This window comes from Mirounga leonina, unplaced genomic scaffold (genome assembly GCF_011800145.1).
Source record: "Mirounga leonina isolate KUSES-001 unplaced genomic scaffold, KU_Mleo_1.0 Mir_321, whole genome shotgun sequence".
Lineage (NCBI taxonomy): Eukaryota > Metazoa > Chordata > Mammalia > Carnivora > Phocidae > Mirounga > Mirounga leonina.
Genome location: NW_023270680.1, coordinates 1,585,296 through 1,608,173, shown reverse-complemented (window position 1 = coordinate 1,608,173; position 22,878 = coordinate 1,585,296). Strand labels below are relative to the sequence as shown.

General features: G+C 50.5%; 1 protein-coding gene across 7 annotated transcripts in view; it reads right to left on the bottom strand.

Moving 5' to 3' along the window:
• Positions 1-22,878, bottom strand: part of ACTR3B (actin related protein 3B) — an 89,915-nt gene that overhangs the window by 18,712 nt on the left and 48,325 nt on the right. For 6 of the 7 annotated variants that reach the window (XM_035029857.1, XM_035029858.1, XM_035029852.1 and 3 more), the window contains 3 exons: positions 20,947-21,090; positions 17,710-17,883; positions 16,059-16,151 (listed from right to left, as the gene is read on the bottom strand). In XM_035029857.1, coding sequence (XP_034885748.1) covers positions 16,059-16,151; positions 17,710-17,883; positions 20,947-21,090 — 411 coding nt within the window. The remainder of the gene's footprint in view (positions 1-16,058; positions 16,152-17,709; positions 17,884-20,946; positions 21,091-22,878) is intronic. The other variant, XM_035029854.1, reaches the window with a different exon arrangement.

The following is a 22,878-nucleotide window of genomic DNA, read 5'->3' as shown; positions in this document are numbered from 1 at the left end:
GGCCTGCCCTAAACATTTTGGACTTGCCAGACTGAAGGCAGTCCAATTCTTTAAAATAAGTATATAGAGAGCTAGAGCAAGATCAGATAGATAGATAGATAGATAGACAGATAGATAGACAGACAGACAGGTAGAAGATAGATACAGATTGGGGAGGGGGGTAATATCCTATTGATTGTTCTGCAGGAGACCCTGACTGATGGCCTCCTTGGCCTCAACCCTTACAGTGATAAGGGAAATCTGTGTCCTGAGATGGCCCACCGAGCCAGCAAGGGAGTCCCAGCCTGTCTCGGGGCTCTTCCAGGTTCTTCTCCCTGCTCTGCTTCCCACTCGTGCCAATCCGGGTTCCTCTCCCTGCCCCCCTTCACGCACGCTCCAAAAGTGCCAAGTATGCGGAAGTAGAAGTGTATAAATTACCCCCTTTGTTTGTGCTCAGGGCTCAGACCTTTGGAGACCACGCTTCTCTGAGCCTGCAGGCGTTAAATAAACCTCCTATCCTCCAAGATATCTGAGTGCCGCTTGGTTCTTCCGTCGGGCAATCCAGTCCAGTTCCGTAACATTTGGTTCCCTGGTCAGGAAACCCAATCGCGCTGGTCCATTGTTGCCACCGCTTTGGGGGCAACACCGCCCTCGTTCTGGCAGTGACAGAACGAGATATCATAACGGAGAAGGCGCGCCCTGCCTAATTTTCGGCAGTCTCCCGCCCCGGTCGCCTCAGGCCAGCCCTGCTCCGCTGTTCTTGCAGGACTCAAGGAGACTTGGCAGGTGAGGACCTGTCCCAACGTCGGATTCCGGTAAGGCCTGGGGGCCCCAGGACCCAGACAGGCCCACCCCCACTGGGGTGGAAGGGGAGCCTGATCACCTCCCAGAGGCCTCTTAGAGGTCTCACAGGTAGGGATTCCCAGGGAGGGAATGTAATAACTTCCGGAGTGTGAACGTGTGAGGGACTGTGCAGTCCGACCTGGCTTGCTCAAGCAGACTGATTCTGTGACTCCACGGGCGGGCACCCTTAAGGTCCCCAGAAGCCTACGGAGTCTGCATGGGTCCATCTGCGATTCCATGGTCAACGGCATACTGTCTAGGGAGGCATCGGAACAGTTTCCGATCGTAAGTCACAACGCTGAGACCACTACGGCTAAGCCTCACCTAAGCTCCTTCGGAACACGGCCAGACGGGCATCTGATTGGTCTCCTCATCTCAGGAGGCATCCCCCCCATTTTCTGTCTCTGCACCACTGCACACGGGGACATCACCATGGGGTCAGGGCAAAGTAAACCTACGGTTCTAGAGACCATGATCAAACATTTCAAGAAGGGGTTTTCGGGAGACTATGGAGTCAGGATGAACCCCGGCAAGTTGAGAACCCTATGTGAATGGGAATGGCCCACGTTTAATGTCGGGTGGCCTTCAGAAGGGACATTGGATGTCCCAACGATTCGTCGAGTATGGCGAGTCTTAACAGGAGAACCAGGACACCTCGACCAGTTTCTGTACATTGACTCCTGGCTAGGAATTGCTCAGACCCTTCCTGCCTGGGTGCGATTCGCTTACAATAGGCAGGGATAGGTCAGGGTCTTAATCGCCTCATCCAAGCGACCTAAAGAAAATCAGCAAAAGCCCCAATCTCCACAAATCCTAGCCAGAGATCCCAAGGACGAACCAACCCTGCCCCCACCATATGTAACCCCAAGGCCGTCTACACCCGGCCCTTCAGCTCCAGATACTCCACCGCCATCAGTTTCACCGGCACCCCCAGGCCCAGAGGATCCACCGGCTGTACCCCAGGCCAGACGCAAGCGCCTTCCAAATGCTGGTACGAGAGACACGAGAACCCGAGAGGCACAATGAAGACAGGACGGTCCAACCCAGCTGTTCCATGATGTATTATCAGCCCGTCTCCACCTCCGACCTTTTCAACTGGAAACATAACACCCCATCCTATTCTGAGAAACCACAGGCTATGGCAGACCTCATAGATTACCTCTTCCAGACTCATCAGCCAACCTGGGAAGACTGCCAACAGTTACTCCACACCCTGTTTAACACAGAGGAAAGGAGGAGAATAATGAAAGGTGCACGGCAGTACCTGGTAGAACACGCACCAGCGGGAGTCATTGACCCTGCTGCCTGGGCTAATACAGCCTCACCCAAAGAGCACCCAGCATGGGACTTCACCACAACCGAGGGACAGGCCCACCTGTCCAGGTACCAGGAGGCCCTCCTCCGGGGAATCCGGGCGGGAGCTAAGAAACCCATGAACACTTGGGGCACCTGGGTGGCTCAGTTGGTTGAGCGACTGCCTTCAGCTCAGGTCATGATTCTGGAGTCCCGGGATCGAGTCCCGCATCGGGCTCCCTGCTCGGCAGGGAGTCTGCTTCTCCCTCTGACCCTCCCCCCCTCTCATGTGCTCTCTTTCTCTCTCTCTCTCATTCTCTTTTTCTCAAATAAATAAATAAAATCTTTGAAAAAAAAAGAAACCCATGAACATTACTAAGGTATCCTTGGTCACTCAACAACCAGGGGAATCCCCCAGGGACTACTACAAAAAACTATGTGAAGCCTACAGGATATACACTCCATTTGACCCCAAGGCACAGGAAAGCCAACAGATAGTAAACACCTCCTTCGTGGCTCAGCCCGCCCCAGACATCAGAAAAAAACTTCAGAAACTAGAGGGTTTTGCCGGGATGAATATCACCCAGCTAATAAAGATTGCCAATAAGGTCTACATGAATAGGGAGGTCGCAGCCCAACGGGAAGCTGACAAAAATATGAAAAAGAAAGTCAGCCTCCTCGCCGCCACCCCGAAAGAAAAGGATAACACAAAGGCAGGGAGACCCCGACCACCGAAAGGGGGGAAACCCAGAACCCCCTTGTCAAGGGATCAATGTGCCTACTGTAAGGAGAAAGGATATTGGAAAAACAAATGTCCCAACTGGGGAAAGGTTCAGAAGCCCAGCCGCTACAAGGAAGAACCCCAAGAGGAGGACCTCATAGGCCTTGCGGGAATGGACTCAGACTGAGGGGGACCGGGCTCTTTCTCCTCGGCCCCCATGAACCCACGGTCAGAATGAAGGTGGGGGGCCAACCAGTGACTTTTATGGTTGATACTGGGGCCAAGCACTCTGATGTCACCTCCCCAGTGGCCCCTTTAAGCAAAGGACTGCGACCATCCTCGGGGCCACCAGGATGCGGGCGATACAACAGCCCTTTTGCCAGGCTCACCAGTGTGAACTCGGGGGCCACAAGGTCCAAAATGAATTCCTTATCTGCCTGATTGCCCCATCCCTCTCCCAGGCCAAGACATACTCTCCAAGCTTAGGGCTCAGATAACCTTTGAGCCCACCGGACACACTAGCCTCCGATTGAACCCAAGGCAAGAGGAGACGGGGTCTCTGGTACTAGCAATTACCACCCCGAGGGAAGAAGAATGGAGGCTATTCTGTGCCCAGGCCCAACTGAGCAGCCCACCGGAGTTCAGACTCGCCCTTCCTTCAGTATGGGCTGAAAACAACCACATGGACTAGCCCGGAATCGGGCCCCTATCATTGTTGAACTGATCCCAGGAGCCCAACCTCAGAGGCAAAGGCAATACCCCCTTCCACAAGAAGCTAAGATCGGCATCCAAGAACATCTGGCCAAACTGGCAAGAAGGAGGTATCCTAGTCGAGTGCCAGTTGGCCAGGAACACCCCACTCCTGCCAGTCAAGAAGCCAGGAGGGGGATACCGATCAGTTCAGGATTTGTGGGCCATCAATAAGGTGACCATCTCTCTGCACCCAGTGGTCCCGAATCCATATACCCTCCTCAGCCAAATCCCAGGGTCGGCCAGATGGTTCACTTGCCTAGATTTGAAGGATGCCTTCTTCTGCCTCCGCTTAGCTCCCCAGAGCCAGTCACTGTTTGCCATTGAATGGACTGAACCTGATACAGGGCGCCAGATGCAACTGACTTGGACGCGCCTCCCACAGGGGTTTAAAAACTCACCAACCCTCTTTGGGGAAGCACTGGCCGCGGACCTTGCCAGCTTCCCAAGAGAGACCACACGATGCACCCTCCTCCAGTATGTGGATGACCTCCTCCTCGCCAGTGACACATAAGAAGTCTGCACAAAAGGCACAAAGGCCCTCCTACAGCTCCTGTCAGACTCGGGATACCGAGCCTCATGGAAGAAGGCACAAATGTGCCAACAACAGGTCCGATACCTCGGTTTCCTCCTCGCCCTAGGGAAGAGAGAACTAGGGCTGGGGAGAAAGAAAGTCATCATCTCCCTGGCGACAGCCCTAGACAAAAAGGGGTCTATGAGAATTCCTGGGGTCTGCAGGATTCTGCCACATCTGGATCCCTGGGTTCTCGGCAATAGCAAGACCCCTCTATGATCTCTTAGGGGGACCAGATCGAGAACCCCCTGCCTGGACTGAGGAAGCAGAAGCCGCTTTCACAGAGATAAAGACAACCCTGGGGCAGGCTCCAGCCCTGGGCCTACCAGATGTAGAAAAACCCTTCAATCTCTTTATGCATGAAAAGGAAAAAATAGGGGCACCTGGGTGGCTCAGTCATTAAGCATCTGCCTTCAGCTCAGGTCATGATCCCAGGGTCCTGGGATGGAGCCCCGCATTGGGCTCCCTGCTCAGCAGAAAGCCTGCTTCTCCCTCTCCCACTCCCCCTGCTTGTGTTCCCTCTCTCACTGTGTCTCTCTCTGTCAGATAAATAAAATCTTTAAAAAAAAAAAAAAAAGAACGAAAGAAAAGGGAAAAACAGCACTCGGGGTACTCACCCAGGCTGTTGGACCCTGGCAACGGCCAGTTGCTTACCTGTCAAAGAAGCTGGACGCCGTGGCAGCAGGATGGCCACCGTGCCTCAGGGCGCTGGCAGCCACAGTCCTACTCATCAAGGAGGCGGACAAACTTACCCTGGGGCAAGGACTTAACATCAAGGTCCCTCATACAGTTGTGTCCCTCATGAACGCACAGGGACATCGCTTCCTTCCCAACTCTCAACTAGCACAATACCAAGGGCTCCTCTGCGAAAACCCATGGGTCACCCTCGAAACAGTAAGGACATTAAATCCAGCAACCTTTCTCCCCACAGAAGAGGGGAAACCAGACAATGACTGCTCTGCATTGACTGATGAAGTCTGCACGAGCCGTCCAGATCTGCGGGATCAAGCCGTAAAGAATCCAGAGCTCACGCTGTTCAGCGATGGCAGCAGTTACCTACAGGAGGGTGCCCGGAAAGCAGGTTATACAGTAACCACAACCACTGAAGTCCTAGAAGCTAAGGCATTACCAGCTGGATGGTCAGCTCAACGGGCTGAATTATATGCCTTAGTCTGAGCCCTCACCCTCGGTGAAGGCAAGCGAGTCAACATCTATACTGACTCTCGGCACACCTTCGCTACTGTACGTATACATGGAGCCATCTACAAGGAAAGGGGCCTCCTAACTGCACCAGGAAAAACTATCAAGAACAAGGAGATACTGAGACTCCTCGAAGCTGTCTGGCTTCCAAAGGAAGTAGCAATCCTGCACTGTAAGGGAGACCAGAAAGGAAACGACCCCATAGCATGGGGAAATCGTCTGGCAGATGAGGCAGCCAAGACCGCAGCCAGTGAGGACATGGACAGAGCCCCTTCCCTCACCATGGCCCTGACACCCCCAGGAGAAGTCCCTCCACCCAGTTACACTAAAAAGGAAAAGGAATGGGCTATGGCTGAGGGGGCCACCCTGACTGAAAAGGGATGGTGGATGATGCCAGACAGGCGCACCTTTGTTCCAACAGCAACTGGAGGGCATCTGGTCAAGGAACACCACCGACTCACTCATCTGGGAAAAACTGCATTAGAGGCCCTTCTCAAGAAGCACTACTACATCAGTCAGCTGCCAGCACTATGCCGAGCAACAAGTGAACGATGCATGACATGTGCTAAAAATAATGCTCGGTCTGCACCACGGCCCCCGCCAGGTGTCCAGAGGATGGGAGCAACCCCCTTTGAAGATCTAGAGGTAGACTCCACAGATGTGCAGCCGAGCAGGGGGGTTCAGATATCTCCTAGTAACAGTATGCACAGACTCTGGGTGGGTCGAAGCCTTCCTGACTAGGACAGAGCAAAGCCGGGAAGTAGCTAAAGTCCTCTTGAGGGAGATCGTGCTCTGGTTTGGCCTGCCGTTAACAATCCACGGTGACAATGGACCCACATTTGTGACAGACATTGTACAGGTCTTGACCAAATCTCTCAACATCACCTGGGGACTCCACACTGCTTACTGGCCCCAAAGTTCAGGGAAAGTAGAGTGAATGAACTGTACCCTCAAGGGAATCTTAGCAAAGTTTTGTCAGGAGACTAACCTCCCATGGCCGGATCTGCTACCCCTAGCTCTCCTGTGTGCTCGCTGCACGTCCGGGACATCAGGTTTCTCCCCATTCGAATTAATATATGGATGGCCTCCCCCGTGCTTGGGAAGCCTTCTAGGAAACTTGCATCAGGTTGGAGATAAAGGGATAAAGGAGCAGCTTCAGGCCCTGGGGGCCACCCTAAGTAAATTACAAAAGTACACCATCGGGAGGGCCCCAATCTCCTTAGGGTCTCAGGTACACTCCTTCAAGACAGGGGACTCAGTTTGGGTCAAAGATTGGAAGAAAGACCCCCTCAAACCGCAGTGGACAGGGCCCCTCACTGTTGCTCTAACCGCCCCTACTGCCCTCAAGGTCTCAGGTGTCACCCCGTGGGTCCACCACTCCAGAGTGAAGAAAGTTCATCATTCGGACGAAGAGCCGCACCAGTGGAGAGTCCAGCCAGACTTCACGAACCCACTCCAGCTTCACCTTTGACAAATGACGGACACCTGCTCACTGTGGTCCCTCTCACTGGCGTGATTTCCCTCATCTTGGGAGTTGGACTCTACACTGTTGCCCCTCCTGACTGGACTTTCCCCCAGAGACTTACTATTGTCATTGCTTATTGGGTGTCCCTAGGGTGTATTACTGCACTTACTTGTCCACGGGTTTCATCTGCTGACGGGTTAGCCTCGATGGCTCCCTCTATTTTACTGGCCTTCTGCTGTCTCCTCCTGAGAACATTTCACCATGGTTTTCCTGGCCCCAGTCAGTCCCGGTCTTCTGCTACCTGGTGTGCGGTTCCTCCACGCTGTCTCTAGCTGCCCAGCCAGGCACGGGAGGCAAACTCTCATATCACCATTACTGGCAAATGGACTTTCCAGCTTATCTCCCTCAATCCCCCACCAGCGCCCTCACTGACTTCTTCCACCGGGGATGGGCACACACCAAAGGTTGACCTCCATTCTGATGGATGCCAGCTTCTTGATACCTCCTGGGAACCTCATAGACGGTGTTCCTACCATGGCCCTCACTCAGGTTACTGGCTGGTAGATATCTACATCTGTGGGGGCCCTACGCCTCAACAGCCCAACACCTACCCTCAGTTCTGCTCACAAGCCTGGGGATGTCAGTCATGGGTAGCAACTTGGCCCAGAATGGAACGATGGTCCACCAGGCGGTGGCACCTCAAAGAGCGCAGTGACATCCGGATTTCCTTGTCATGCAACGACACCCCATCCTCTTGCTCTAACAATCACTGCATACCGTCCACCCTCTCGGTCTCAGAACCCAATGCCACATCATGGGCTACAGGAATCATTCTCCTATTGAGCCAATATCACCCTATAGGGACTGACCCCATGGCCAAATTTATGATTAAGTCCATGTTCACTTCAAGCCTTACAGTCAACCCCCAGAGTCAGACAGAAAATAACTCCCCCTGGCACATCCCTGGGTCCCCCATCCACACGCAGCAAGCATCTATGGCACAACTGTTAGGTATGATTAATGCCTCCCACCAAGCGCTTAACCACTCGAATCCACCCCTAGCGTCTGACTGCTGGATCTGTGTGAAGCCCGGTCCCGTCCAATACCTAGGTGTCATCCTCAAGCAGTCCACCGTGTCACCTCCCACCTCGGCACCAGGGACCTCAGATTATCCCTTTCTGGCTCTGGTACCGCTGTATGGCAACTCTTCCTCTCCCATCACGGGCCACAGTCAGGTCTGTGCGCCTAACAACACTTTTCTGGCTTGTGATCAAGATGTATACATCTGCATCACCCCACGCAATCACTCATGCATGCTTGTCAGTCTCTTACCTGATCTCTCAGTCCTCCCCAGGAGCGATGCCCCACTCATATGGAGACTTCCTAGCCGCCCTCGACACTCCCCCATGGCCATCCCTCTTATTGTGAGCCTGCCAGCCAGGTCAGGTGTTGCCCTCGGCGCCACTGGTGTTGGGATGTCTCAGGTTCAGTACCAGGGGTTAACTCAACAACTCAGGCGGATTTTTCTGCCCTCACTCAGTCAGCCCTGGCCCTGCAGCGCCAACTCGATTCACTGGCCTCAGTGATCCTCCAAAATAGGCGTGGGCTCAACTTGCTCACGGCTGCGCAAGGGGGGCTCTGCCTCTTCTTACAGGAGGAATGTTGTTTCTATATTAATGAGTCGGGGGTGGTCTTAGAAACTATGACCCAATTATAGGAACGAGTACATCGCCGGTGGGAAACACTCCAGTGGACAACTTGGTGGGATACCCTCTCACAATGGTTCCCTTGGTTTGCCCCCCTCGTCCGCCTCCTCCTAATGCTCCTCCTCATAGTAGCATTTGGTCCTTGTATTCTTAATGCCCTTACTAGGTTTATGACTACTCAAATTGCTAAAATCAGACTCCAGTTACTCCTTACTATCGCCCCTTAGAAGATGAAGATGATGGCCTCTAAACTAGGTGTTTAAAGGGGCATCAAAGGGGGGAATGACAAGGGAAATCTGTGTCCTAAGATGGCCCACTGAGCCAGCAAGGGAGTCCCAGCCCCTGTCCCAGGGCTCTTCCGGGTTCCTCTCCCTGCCCTGCTTCGCGCACGTGCCAACAGTGCCCAGTATGCGGAAATAAAAGTGTATAAATTGCCCCCTTTGTTTGTGCTTGGGACTCAGACCTTTGGGGACCACTCTCCTCTGAGCCCGCCAGCGTTAAATAAACCTCCTATCCTCCAAGATCTCTGAGTGCCACTTGGTTCTTCCATCGGGCGATCCAATCCAGGTTCCGTAACAACACAACCCTGCACAACCTTTACAATCTGACCTTCCTGTGGACTCGACCCAAGGTCTTCTTATCTTGTCACCTGTATACTCTCCCTTGGTGACAGTCACATCGATGATCCTCAAAAATCTAACTCAGATATTCCTGAACCTCCAGCCTATGTATTCATCTCAGTATCACTGGAAGCTGGAACTCATCTTCTGACTCCTCAGTGGGCTCCCCTTTTCCTGCATTTCCTATCCTAGTAAATGACATCCCCATCCTCCCAGATGTGCAAGTAAGAAACCTAAACCTCTTCCCCACCTCATCAAAATACCATCAGACACTCCAGAGCCTCTCTCTCATCTCTCTCCACCCACCCATCTTCTTCCATATCTCCCGCCACTTCCCCAGTCTGGGCACCCACCTGCCTGGCCTGCAGCCTTCCTGGCCCCAATCATTTCTTCTGGTATAGCACTTCTAAAACTTAAATCAGATTGTGTCACCTCCCTGCACAAAACCCTCAATACCCTTAGGATAAAAACGAACTCCATGCAAGGTCCCTCCAGGCGGACATGCCACACCACCTCTGAACCCCGTTTGGTACACGGCAGCTCACATCGCCCCTGCTGTGAGCCCCATGCACATCCCAGGCTCCATCCTCCCGTGTCCGGTCCAGAGATGCTGAATGCCTTCCAGACCTACACATGCTCTGCTGGCCTTCACCCCTGGCCCTGCAAACAGGTTTCTTCCACCAACTAGCATATCCTTCCCCTCCTGTTGCCGCATTCCCTGCTCAGACACAGCCTTCAGGACAGAGAGGGTCTGAGCAGTCCCTCGTGGCAGCCATTAGCCACAGATGGCCCTTTATGTTTAAGGTCAACAAAATTCTAAATGCTGCTCCTTAGTCGCACTACTCACATCCCAAGAGCTCCGCAGCCACACGTGGCGAGTGGCCACTCTATGAAACCACACACAGTGTCCACCATCCCAGGAAAGTGCGTAAGAACACGGGCCAGACACTGCTCACCAGGGGCTCTCCCCCACACCCCCACCGGAGTGAGCATGCTCTCTGTGCCCTCACAGCTCACTGCCCATCTGTGCCCTCAGGGCCTATGGGGAGGCCTGGCCTTCTGCAGGTGCTCAGTGCACATCCACTCGGCATTGTCAACACAGTGGACGGGTCACTGATGCCTCCACCACTCAGGTTACAATGAGCTTCTGAGAATCCTTGGCGTGGCAAGTCAACGTCCCGTGGCGGGACCCCCATGATGGGCATCCCCGTGATGGGCATCCCTGCTTCTCCCCAGTGACGCGAGAACCTCACAGTTCCGGACATGTCAGCAGGATGCACCACGGAGACTTACGGGGGATACAAGTGTAAAGTCAGGGCTGGACTAGGAGAGTTCTGGAACCTTCTCTGCCCACTACCCTGTGGTTTGTTTCCCTCTTATCTGTTCACATGTCAGACTCGAATGAGGATTTCATCTGAATAAAAGGCCTATTTAGAAAAGGGTTGGAAAAAAACAGTAATACCTTAACATATGTATTTTTCTCTCTTAAATACTAAAGATATTTGAACTTACTCAACATTAAGAAGGAAAATAATAAATATAATTCATTTACTTTGCAACACTTCTCCGATTTAAAAGGCATTACCATCATTAAAATATGTATACCCAACTCAAGCCATTTGTTACAGAAAAATCATTCCTTGAACTATATCAAGATGTGTTCACATCTGCTTGACAAACATAATGAATAAGACTTTTTAACAACTCCCAACCCACTATGTGCTAAAGCACATTTAACAGTATTTTATCGCTGGCTCTGCCCTCCGTCCTAGATTTGTTTCCAACTACCTTCAGGACCACCTTAGGATCCACCGAAACAGATTTCTGAAACACCTGCCCCGTTCTCCCACTGCCACCTAGGAAGTTCTGTCTCCCCGCTCACCCCCTGCCAGGCCAAGCCTTCAGACTCTGCTCAACCGCCACCTTCTGCAGCCTTTTGGGATCCCCTCCAATTAAATGCAATCTGCCCCTTCTCTCAATTACCATAATTTGCACGACTCACTTTAATGACCTTTTACCTTGTAGTGGTTCCATTAAAATTATTTCAGTATTATTTGTAGCTTTTTTATAAGCTCTTGAAGACAAGAACCACCTCTCATAGGCACATCCTCTAATTTAGCAACAATAGAGTCTTGCATTTAGTGGGGCACTCATGTATCTGACAAACGGAATTCAGAAGTAGAAGACATCCGGTTACACTACAAAGCAACTCAAACTTGGCTTTGCCCTCAAGTAAAGATTAAAGTTACTAAACACTGACCAATCCGAGAGTGAACTAGTTGCTAACAGTGGTATTCAATTTAGTTGCACATTAGAATCACCTGGGAAGCTTTTAAAATCCAGATGTCCAGGCCCAGCCTGGTTATATCAGAATCTCCGGGGTGGGGCCCGGGCATGTGTGTATTTTTGCACTCAGGGGTGTTGGCCATAAGCAGCCAGGGCTGAAAATTTCTTGTTTCCAGAAGCACCTGCTCCTTGTAAGGACTTGGCCTTTTGGGGAAATCACAGGCCTAACCAAGACTGGGCCCTCACCCGAGTCCCCCCATCCAGGTCCACCTCCATAATGTAGCAGCTGAACAGAGAAGGAGGCATGTAAATACATATCCTTCTAATCTACAAGCCAGAACGAAATAAAAATTAGATTGGGACTACTTTCATCTAAAAAATTATGGGGTGCCCGGCTGGCTCAGTCGAGCATGCAACTCTTGATCTCGGGGTTTTGGTTTAACCCCACATTGGGTGTAGAGAATCTTTTTTACCATAGCACATACCCTCCCCAGTGTCTATCACCCAGTCACCCCATCCCTCCCACCCCCCACCACTCCAGCAACCCTCAGTTTATTTCCTGAGATAAAGAATTCCTCAGCGCTGTGAATTGTGTAAGACTAATGAATCACAGACCTGTACCTCTGAAACAAATAATACGTTATATGCTAAAAAAAAAAAAAAGAAGATAGCAGGAAGGGAAAAATGAAGGGGGGGGGGAATCGGAGGGGGAGACGAACCATGAGAGACTATGGACTCTGAGAAACAAACTGAGGGTTCTAGAGGGGAGAGGGGTGGGAGGATGGGTTAGCCTGGTGGTGGGTATTAAAGAGGGCACATTCTGCATGGAGCACTGGGTGTTATGCACAAACAATGAATCATGGAACACTACATCAAAAACTAATGATGTAATGTATGGTGATTAACATATAATAAAACTGAATTTTAAAAAATCTTTTTTAAAGATAAATAAATAAAAATAAAAATGAAAAGCTGTTTTGCTTTTATAAAGATTCTAAGTTTTCAAAGCCACCTCTTATTCTCATCTGTCCACCATTTCTGCTTTCTTGTCTACTGGCCTGAGTAAAGGTGTTAACTCAAGGGCCAGGAATCCCTCAGGTGTTTTCAACAGAGCCCGAAACAAGCCTCCTCCCAAGACACCACCAGCAGTTACCGGGAGCAGGTCTGGTAACCTCACAAGTCCTGGCCGGCTGGGCTGACGGCACCACTGGGGGCAAACCGGCCACAGGAAGACAACTACGCCTGAAGCCAAGGGCAGACCCTCAGGGCAGCGAGGCGCTGGCTCTGCGCTCCTTCCTGCTGGGCCTCTAGGGTCTCACTGCTGCCGAGTCAGCCACCACAGCAGCCCGAGTGAGGCTGCGGGGACTGGAGGGGCGGCGCACAATGGCTCCAGGGCCAGGAACCCAGCACCTAGAGCTTGGAGGGGCGGCCTACCTACGTGGCTAGCGCACCGCCTGGAACATCACCCCACTGGGCACCCCTGTGGCGCTGGAAGGCCACCCCAGCTCTCCTCCGTGGCCATCCCTGTCACGTGGCGAGCCATGCCGCCAGGCCCCGGGACCAAAAGAACAGAGTGAATCTGAACCATGAAGCCCCAGGAGAGCCGTCGGACCTCACACAGTGGCGTCTTTCCTGAAAGCAGCCCGGGACCACGGGCCAACGAACAGAGGCCACACCTGACCTACACAGCCTGGTGAGGCCTGGTCTGGACGGTGTTAGGGTTGGGCTTCCAAAAGTAATTACCTCGACCACAGGCTGATGTTTTCAGAGGCTCCTCCTGCCGTCCGTGCGTCGTCCACGGCAGCTTTGGCAGAACTGAGTAAATGCAACACAGAACCAATGGCCTGAAAAGCCAAAAATGTTACCGTCTGGGGGCGCCTGGGTGGCTCAGTTGGTTGAGTGACTGCCTTCGGCTCAGGTCATGATCCTGGAGTCCCGGGATCGAGTCCCGCATCGGGCTCCCTGCTCAGCGGGGAGTCTGCTTCGTCCTCTGACCCTCCCCCCTCTCATGTGCTCTCTCTCTCTCATTCTCTCTGTCTCAAATAAATAAAATCTTAAAAGAAAAAAAAAAAGTTACCATCTGGCCCTTTGCAGAAAAATCAGCCTGAGGAGAAAGCCCTGCAACAGCCCCTTGCTGGCAGGTGTCTGGAGGCCTCTCGATGTCCCATGAAGCCCGTGTTTTGGAAAAAAGTCCCTTTCGTGGTGGCCATAGCAGACAGAGCGGTGCCCAGCGGACCTTCCACCGCCCTCCCCACCTCCCAGGGCCCAGCGGCACAGCTGGCCGCGTGACAGGGATGCCCACGGAGGAGGGGGGGACCTGCCAGCACTGCAGGGTGACCTGTGAGGTGATGTTCCAGGCAGTGCCGCCCCACACCGGGTGTGTCCCTTGAGCAAGCAAGGAAACCTCCGCTGCTGAGCACAGAGATCTCAGGGTTCGGTCTTCCCGTAACACGTTCTAGTCCCCTCTGGTATCTCACAAAGGTGGCACAGGGGTGCGGTCCCCTCTGCGTCCCTCTTTCCCCACAGGGCACAGAGCCTGGCCATACGACAAAGGCTGGGATAACCCTGCAGAGGCCGCCACAGAAAAACTCACGTGGCTGAAGGAGCACAAGACTGACTCAGCACAAACAACCGCGGCCAAGCTCACACCCTCCCCACCACCGGGGAGAGACGACAGCCCTACTGTCAGGGACAGGCTTCCCCTGTGCACATACAGCTTCTGTGGCGGCTACGGGGGAGTCACCTGCGAGCGTCTAGAAAGTGGATGGAATTGGAGGCTAGATCCCCCGAGTGGTGAGGAGGCAAAGCACCCGATCTGAGCAGCCTCTGCAGAAGACTTTCTCATTCCCAGCCCCCAAAACTCATTTTCCCTCCTCCACTTTATGTCATATCCTCTCCCACTTGTAATCCTTCTTCTCTCTGATGACTCTGCTATGAGCACACTGCTGTTAGCAACTTAAAGATCCTGCACCTGGAAATGGCATCCCAGTGCAATTACTGGTCAGACAGGAAGGAGCAGGTACCCCACAAGGGAAGACACAAGAGGCCGACTCCTTGAGGGACCCTGGGCAGAACACGGTGAAAGGAAAGACGGTCTCCTCTTTTCTAAGCAGCAAAGACTGTCCTCCCCGCCCAACCTTACCAGTTCCAGTCACTGGGGTTAAGGAACCTGTCCTGCGACAAGAGACGTTAAGCGGGACCAAAGAAAGCCTGAGAGCGATCCGCTCCACTTGGCCTGGGCACCTCTAGCTTTGCCTCCTGCGCCCACCTCTGGGTCGGTCCACAGTCTCCAAGGCCATCTCTTCTTCGAGAATCCTAGAAATCACTGGACGTGAACTACAGTGTCATGAGAAAGCCCTCCCCCCACCACGAGCAATCCGTAGCCGCTGCTGGGAGCTGAACACGCTTGCCCCTCACCTTCGGGGACGAGGGACACAGCCGGCCTCCCGTGAGAGTTAAGAAGGGGGAGCAGGGCCCACGCCACTCTAACAGTACAAACGCGAAGCCTCAATCCCCCAGTCTGGCCTCAGTTTCCCTTTCTCGCACATTTTACTTGAGGAGAAAGATGTTAAGATATGCAACAAATATAAATAGAATTATAATTTTTTTCACCCATAAAAAGTTACCTACATAGTGAATTTTTTCCAATAATAAAAACATTTGTTAGCTATGAAATTTCCAATAATTTTAAAACACTAGTAGAAAGTAAAAGCTATCCATTCCTCACCCCCAAAGACACGGCACAATCATTCAACTCCTTTTCTCGTATACACATGCAAACTCTATTTTTACATAAAATGACATAATACTACGTGTAAATCGTGTAACTTGCTTTCTCACTTAACAATACACACTGCAGACATCTTTTAATTTGAACTTACATGATTTACCTCACTCTCCTTAAAAACTGCGTAGTATTCCACCGCACAGACGAAACAAGACTTAATAGCCCTCTTCCCTGAGCCTGATTCTCTCTCCTGTCATGCGCCGCCACCCGAGTCCGGGTATGGTGGGCCGGAGCCGGGGGGCCCACAGCTGACAGCATGACGCACTCAGGCAGAAGCCAGTTTACGATGAAGGCCAACGGACCTCCACCCTCTGCTCTCAATACGTGGCTGTCAGCAATTTCTCCTTCTATCCTATAATGACATGGGCTAGATTTTTCTCATTTCAAGGTCCAAAATTCCTCGCAATCAAAGAATTTTGGAGAAAATATTACGTGGCCATTTTCTCTTTGACTGTTTCATCTCAGGCTCTAACTTCTGGCAACCACATTTGGCACCAAACCCACATATGCACGAAACAAGACCAGTGGATTTCATGGAAAGCATGAGGGGAAGTGTCACTTCCATCTTTCAACCAATATACATGGTTAAGGTTGTCCAATTTAAAATATAGGTTGCCAGATAAGACTAGAAAATCCTAGAATATTTAAATTAAATATCTCTAGTTAACTGAGTCATATTTCCAAATCTTTAAGTCATCCCCAGTCTAAGAAAAATATTTTACCATCACACTGGCCTTTAACAAAGCCTACTATCGAACAAGAGTGAAATAGGAATGTCTGCATATTCTTTAATGCTGAAATGAAATCAAAGCACCTTACCCAAGCAGCTTATACCTTATACAGCGGACGGCGCACATCGATGGGGCAGTTCTGTATTACTTCATCAACGACATCTGAGATGGATTCCATAAAATCTGGGTTGGCAAACTAAATTTTACATAAATATAAAAGAAACATTATACATTTCTCTCAATACGAAAGAAAACTCTTTTTAAAAAGTAACTTTAACAAATACAGAATTTACCATACCTTTTAAAACTTCAATTGGAATGTATGTCAAATGAATCCCATGTGACTGTGTGTAGTGATGAAGACATATGTCCCCTCAAGAGAGGAGATGGCCGGGTTTAGTGAAGGAAAACTAGCAAACTGAACAAAGAGGCTAGCCCTGCGTTAGGAATACACGGTGTATCATGCTGATAAGAGACTATAAAAGCACGTTCATGATACATAATGAGAAACACCATGAGCAAATGATGAGCATAACACTTATGAATATTCGTATCATGAAAGTAATTAGCCAAGATATAACCAAAAAAAACCACAGTCAATGAAAGATCACTGTAGTGGGCCAGAAGATGGGCGCAGGGGTACCCTATCTGATGATGGTGGCTTTATTTTTTTTAAGCAGGCTCCACGCCCAGCTCACGACCCTGAGATCAAGACCTAAGCTGAGATCAAGAGTCGGACGCTTCACCAACTGAGCCACCCAGGTGCCCCCGACCTGATGATGGGGGCTTTAAAATGACATAACCAACATGGTGACGATCAAGCTACTGAGTGAACAATCTTGTACTTAATTCTCTAAGTTAAATATGCTAAAGTATAAATCAATTGCATTTTAAGCAGATTTTAAAAATCAAGAAAAGCTTTAATGTAATTAGTTTCAAGGAAAGAAGGTAACACCCAGTTGCTCTCTAGCTGTTCACCAGACACTGTCCGTTTCATGTCTGTTTTAGGTCATTATCGCCAAAGGCATGCGTGAGCGAGCAGATGCCATTAGGTAACAGTAACAGAGCCATCTGTGTCACTTCCTACACAACAGTCATATACGCACCTAAGAATAGGCAGCAGTCTGTAACCTAGTGAATATAAACTGAACTAGGCAGGAAAATATACCAAAATACAAATGAAATGCCTTCTATTTAAACCTTAAAATGCTGCCTCATGCTTACCGCTCCTGCAAAAGTAGTAATTCTTTGTGACTAGCAGCTAAAGTGCTGACATTGTAATCCTTACACTACGTGACTAACGGAAAGACTAGTCCTCCTCCGACAGAAGCTGTAACTGCCCCGCAGGACCAAAAGTCCTGGTGAAAACCCGGACTAGGAAGGAAGGTCATGAAAGACGGAAAGAGTCTACGTTACCCCACTTCTAAAAAGAGGCAACTTGCACTTGGTCCCTGAGACTGACTAGTTTTCGTATCAGTGTGAGATTGATTTTAATTCCATTCCTTCTACTGCTCTTCCCACCCACCCACGGAATGATCGGTTATGAACCATTTAACAACCGGGTCTGTGCAGAGGCAAACTGCAACAGCCGCCCGGACACACGGACACACGGACACACGGCAGACGGCGCGGGGCCCGGCGCGGGCACACCAGCCCTCCTCACACTGCTCTCCACACACACAAGGTGGCCACAAGGTGGCAGTAGCACTCCACGGACGCCTGACTCGCACACACACAGGCAGACCTGATCTCACCTCCGGGTGAAAGAAAATTTCGGGTCCCAGGAATCTTTCATAGCCGACATCTATGATGAACTTCTTCTGGTTGATCGCATTGATACCCGTGTACTGCTTGATCCATTTCCGGGGATCCACGTCGTATTTGGCAAATTCCTTGACTATGTCAGGGCAAATGTAGCAGTATTTCTCCTGCAGACACGAGCACAAACAAAGAGACGTCCACAGGCATTAACTAGGCAGAGTCTCCTCCCGCTACCAAACACCCAGTGACCCCACGCGTTAAACACAGCACGACAGTGTGTGGACGTGCCGTCAGGCCTCCTTTCTGTCCTCCTTCACAGCCGACGGGACCCTGCTTCGATTCTGGACATGTGAGTCGGCTTTCTCAGTAGCTCAGCTATGAATCTCAGCCTTACTTTAGCACATTTTGTTGCCATATGATCTGAAACAATGTCTAAAAATGTCTACTAAGTGCCCTATCTCGGAGTGCCTGGGGGGCCCATCCGGGTGACATCTGCCCTCAGCTCAGGTCATGGTCCCGCCAGGCTCCCTGCTCAGCGGGGAGTCTGCTTCTCCCTCTCCCTCTGTGATCTCTCTCGCTCGCTCTCTCAAATAAATAAAGAAAAATCTTTAAGTGTCCTGTGTCATCTTTCCTTTACTCCTCTGAGGTCCCCCTCTGGACCAGCAGACCTGCGCTGAGTGCAGTAGACTAATCCTCACGCCTACCATGACCAGTAATTCGGTTGTGAGCCTGCTGTGCAGTCTGACACGGCACGGTCCCGGGCTCTGTGACAAGTATTTACTGAGGGCCCGGGCACATGGGAGCTACAAAGGAACAAAACACACACAGAGCCCTGCCGCTGGAACATACGCTCTGGCTGAGAGCCGGACAGTAAATGACGGCTGTGGTAAATAAGTAAGTGACACAGTATGTTACAAGGTGGTGGATGCCCCCGAGAAAACAGAACAGGCAGATGTAGACGGGAGGACCGGGGCTCCTATACGCTACTGCTGCATGAGAACCCGCTGATGCTCGGCAGCCGGCCCCGGCAGCCAACCTGAGACGCGCCCAGCGTCCCCTCAGCATCTGGTAACGTGTGACTGGAATCTTTGTCCCCAGAGCTGACCTCCAGCAGGTGGCACTGGGGTACCAGCTTCTGAAAGTAAGCGTTCTGTGGGCCAAGCGGGCTCTGTTCACCAGCGGCACTGCGTCGGGCGGGGCGCGCAGCTCGTGCTCATTACGCATTTTGGGAGGACCTCTGCAGGTGTTCTCCTGATATTAAGTCCAAAGTTTTTTAGAATTCCCGAAATGTATTCTAATACCATCCTTAATAGACTCTCGCACAATTCTGAGACTTGGCAAGCCAGGGTTGTTACCATCCCTGTGCTCCCTGATGCTAGAGAGAGGGTGAGTCAGGCAATATGACTCTAAAGCCACCAGGCTGGAGACAAAGACGTTAGGCTGTCAGAGGCCTGGTCCGTTTCCTGCGGCATCTCAACTGGCTTCACGGATCCATAAAGAGCCTCAACCGAGTTGGCTGGAGCGTGGCAGTGTGAGTCTTAAATTCTGGAACCTGCTGCAAGGATGCTGTGTGCCTACTCGTGACCATGGGGCACGGCCACGGGAGTAACATGACACTGGGGTACCTCCCAACCACTCTTGCCAGAATCTTTTCTTTTACAGAAAGCAGAGAGGAGACAACGAACAGCAGGCTCAGCCACACAACAGGGCCAGCACAGCTCATCCGGAGGGCACAGGAGGACGCCCGGCCTTCACCGCTGAGCAAGACATGGTCACAACCTGAATGGCAAGCTCCAATTTCAGGGCCACAATTGGACCCCGGACAGCCTGTGAGCAGAGTAAACACTGCTACAAGGACCAGGACTGCACAAGTCATCATACTCAGAAATCTTTACTAAAAATGGAACTTTCACACTCACCAGGTGGAGGACCCCTGAGTGTCAGGGACAAGAAGTTCAATCCTGATTCACTGTCATTAGTGACAGATTTGGGGTGACAAGAAAACATGGATCAAATATCCAAATTTCTTTCGTTGACGAAAGGCAAGGAAAAAGGGAAAATCTTGGGAAATATTTTAGTCTAAAAAGAAAGTCTTATAATACTGCTGTAACCTCTGCCCCCAGGTTTGCCCAGGGCAAACTGTTCTAGCCCTGCGGGTACCCAAGCCCTGACACTCCAGTCCCAGGGACGCTGGGGCAGCTAGCCATCCTACCAGCCGCACCCTGTCTGAAAAATACCAGTTTTTACCAAGAGCGGCATGCAAAACATGGGGTCCTCACTGATGACTTTTCTTCGACCAGCCTGCTCCTGGATGCTTAGATGGGAGGTGGGGGTTTAGGCTCTCCTCCCCTTAACAAGCATGTGTTCAATGAAACAGGAGATGCTCATGGTCACACGTCACACTTCAAAATTATATTCCTCTCCGAAAATAAACAAAACCCTTCCCTCTTTATCCATGAGGGTTATCCTTGTATTACTAAAAGTCTCTTGCATTTTGGTTAAAAAGAATTTGTCTTGATTTTGAAACCTGAAAAGAGAAGTTCCTTCAGAAAGGGTTTGTCAGCTGCCACATACAGAGTAATACAAAGACTAAACTGATGGATCAGGTCACGTGGACACTTTAAATAAGGACCAATGAGCCATTTTTCTTCTCATCTTACTGATTTAAATTGCAAAACGTCCTGTGACTTCTCCAGCGTGGTACCAGAGTCTAGAAAATGCAGATGGATTTTGTTTAATGACCTGAGATTCTAGAATGGCACTACTCTCAACTGTCATTCTCAGGACACAGAACCTCACCCGAGTACCAGCCATCAGTCTAAGTACCAGCTGACTCGGCCGAATTCCCAGCACCGCTGTTGCTGGGGTTTGCTCCTTATTCCAGACATGAAGCACAGAGGGAGATATGGAAGGCGCATTCCGTTAACTGAAGGTTCCATCTAATTAGGCTCCAATTAAATGATGCTGTACTCCATGCACCCTGTGCTCAATACCAGTTATCAAGCTGTTCCCATTTACAGCCAGAACCTCCACAGCATTCACACGCTCAGAGGAAAAGGCTAAGCTTTGAGGCTTTCAGCCCCTTGACTCAAGTGGCAAACAGAATAAGACCCACATTTTCGGGAGGGGAGAGGAAGGAGGGTGGGAGCAGGGGTGATGGCAGAAGGGGAAGTGTCCAAACACCATTTCTCTCTCACCCCCAAACCGGCCCATTTCCCATCTGTTTTTACCTTAATGGCTTTTGCGGTCTCCAGTGATTGCTCAGGAGGGATTCCCACCTCCCTCTCCCTTAGCAGCTGCTGAATGAAATACGTAATATCTCTACCTGCAATCGGGATGTGTTTGATGCAGCTTCCAATGACATAACCTTCTGCCTAGGGAAGAAGAGGAGGCAGAACGACGGGAATGAGTAACTCTAGCGGGCAGAGCTCCCCAGACTCTCTGCTTCCTACCCCCTTGTAGCACAGCATTTACTGAATCCCCACGCCGGGCAAAGCTCAGGACTGGAGGTCTTTTAAAATGACTGCATGCACAATTCCCTTAATATAACCTGAGACTCTCTGTAAGCAACCAAAATGATTACATCAGGAAAGTGAAGAGAAAAACCAGTGCATTTCCAAAAAGTCATGCCGTCTGTCAGAACAGCAAACTGTTTTATGTTCCTTTAACAACAAGGAAAAAACTTTACCTATAAACTGTTAAACCAACTATAAACCTACTTATATTTAAGAGTCAACAATCTGGTTAAGTACATGGGGCTTAGACTCAGACAACCTGGGTTCAAATCCTGGTTCCACGACTGTCCGCTGAGTGACCACGGACAAGCCTGTCAACGCGTTTCAGCCCCAAAACCTTCATCCACACTATGGGGCAAACAATACCCCACATGTGGTTTACAACACAGACTTAAACACAGTAAGTCAAGCGCATAGCACTGTTTGGGGGATGTACTCGATATTTGATAAATGGTCCCATTTACTGTACCAAGAGCTGCACTTGTTAGGAATAATTCTGATAAGTTACCCTAAACCCTGTGCAGTTTGAGACCAGTGCTGGTCAGGAGTTGGAACCCTCCGGCTGGACCGCGGGGACCAGGAGAGGACTGCGGCGCAGAGTTCGCAGGCCGGCCCCAGCCCCTCACCAGCCATTCGGGGGGCACAAGTTGTTCTGGAAGCCAGGGCCTGGGCCCACAGCCCGCTTGCTCTCTGGGGGCTGGTGGCCATAGTAGATGGCTTCCTACCACAGTTCCATCCGAAAAGAGGAGACACTCCAGGCTCCACATTCCAGCACCGGCTTCTATGCCATGTGCCCATGGGAGACGGGGGATGGAAGTGACTGCCAACCTCACCTTACGGGCAGGTCGGAGCTAAGGATTACCAGCACCAGACCCAATCAGCAGTTAAACTGCAAGGACAGGTGCCCGAATTCCCCTCGTGTGTTTTCTGATGTACCTGAACTCTAGAAGTAAGAAAAGATTTGGCCTCTCCACAGTGTCCAAGCTATTTGTGAAATATTTAAGATGGAAATAAAAGATATGTACAAATTATTAAAGTAATAAAGATTAACTTAAACTCACAAGAATACTAGCTAACACAAACTATTCACAATTATTACATTCTATGCATTACATGTAGCATTTTCTAAAATGAAGTCAACCAGCGTTAAGTATTGGCTTCATCACAACATTAAAAACATTGGAAAAAAAAAAAAACCCTACATGTCATACAACAGGAAAATAAATGATTAAATTATCCCATACCTACATGATGGGCTATATGCAATTATTAAATATTCACAGAATATTTAACCATAAGAGAAAATAGTAGGGATAAGTCAATATGGAAACATAACTTCAGGATCGTATTATACAATTAGAAATACACAACCAGACATAGAATATTCCAATTTTGCTTAAAGTGTGCATCCTTGTGCACCTAAGAAAAAGAACTGGGAAGGTTGGGCGCCTGGGTGGCTCAGTCATTAAGTGTCTGCCTTCGGCTCAGGTCATGATCCCAGGGTCCTGGGATCGAGCCCCACATCGGGCTCCCTGCTCGGCGGGAAGCCTGCTTCTCCCTCTCCCACTCCCCCTGCTTGTGTTCCCTCTCTCGCTGTGTCTCTCTCTGTCAAATAAATAAATAAAATCTTTTAAAAAAAAAAAAAAA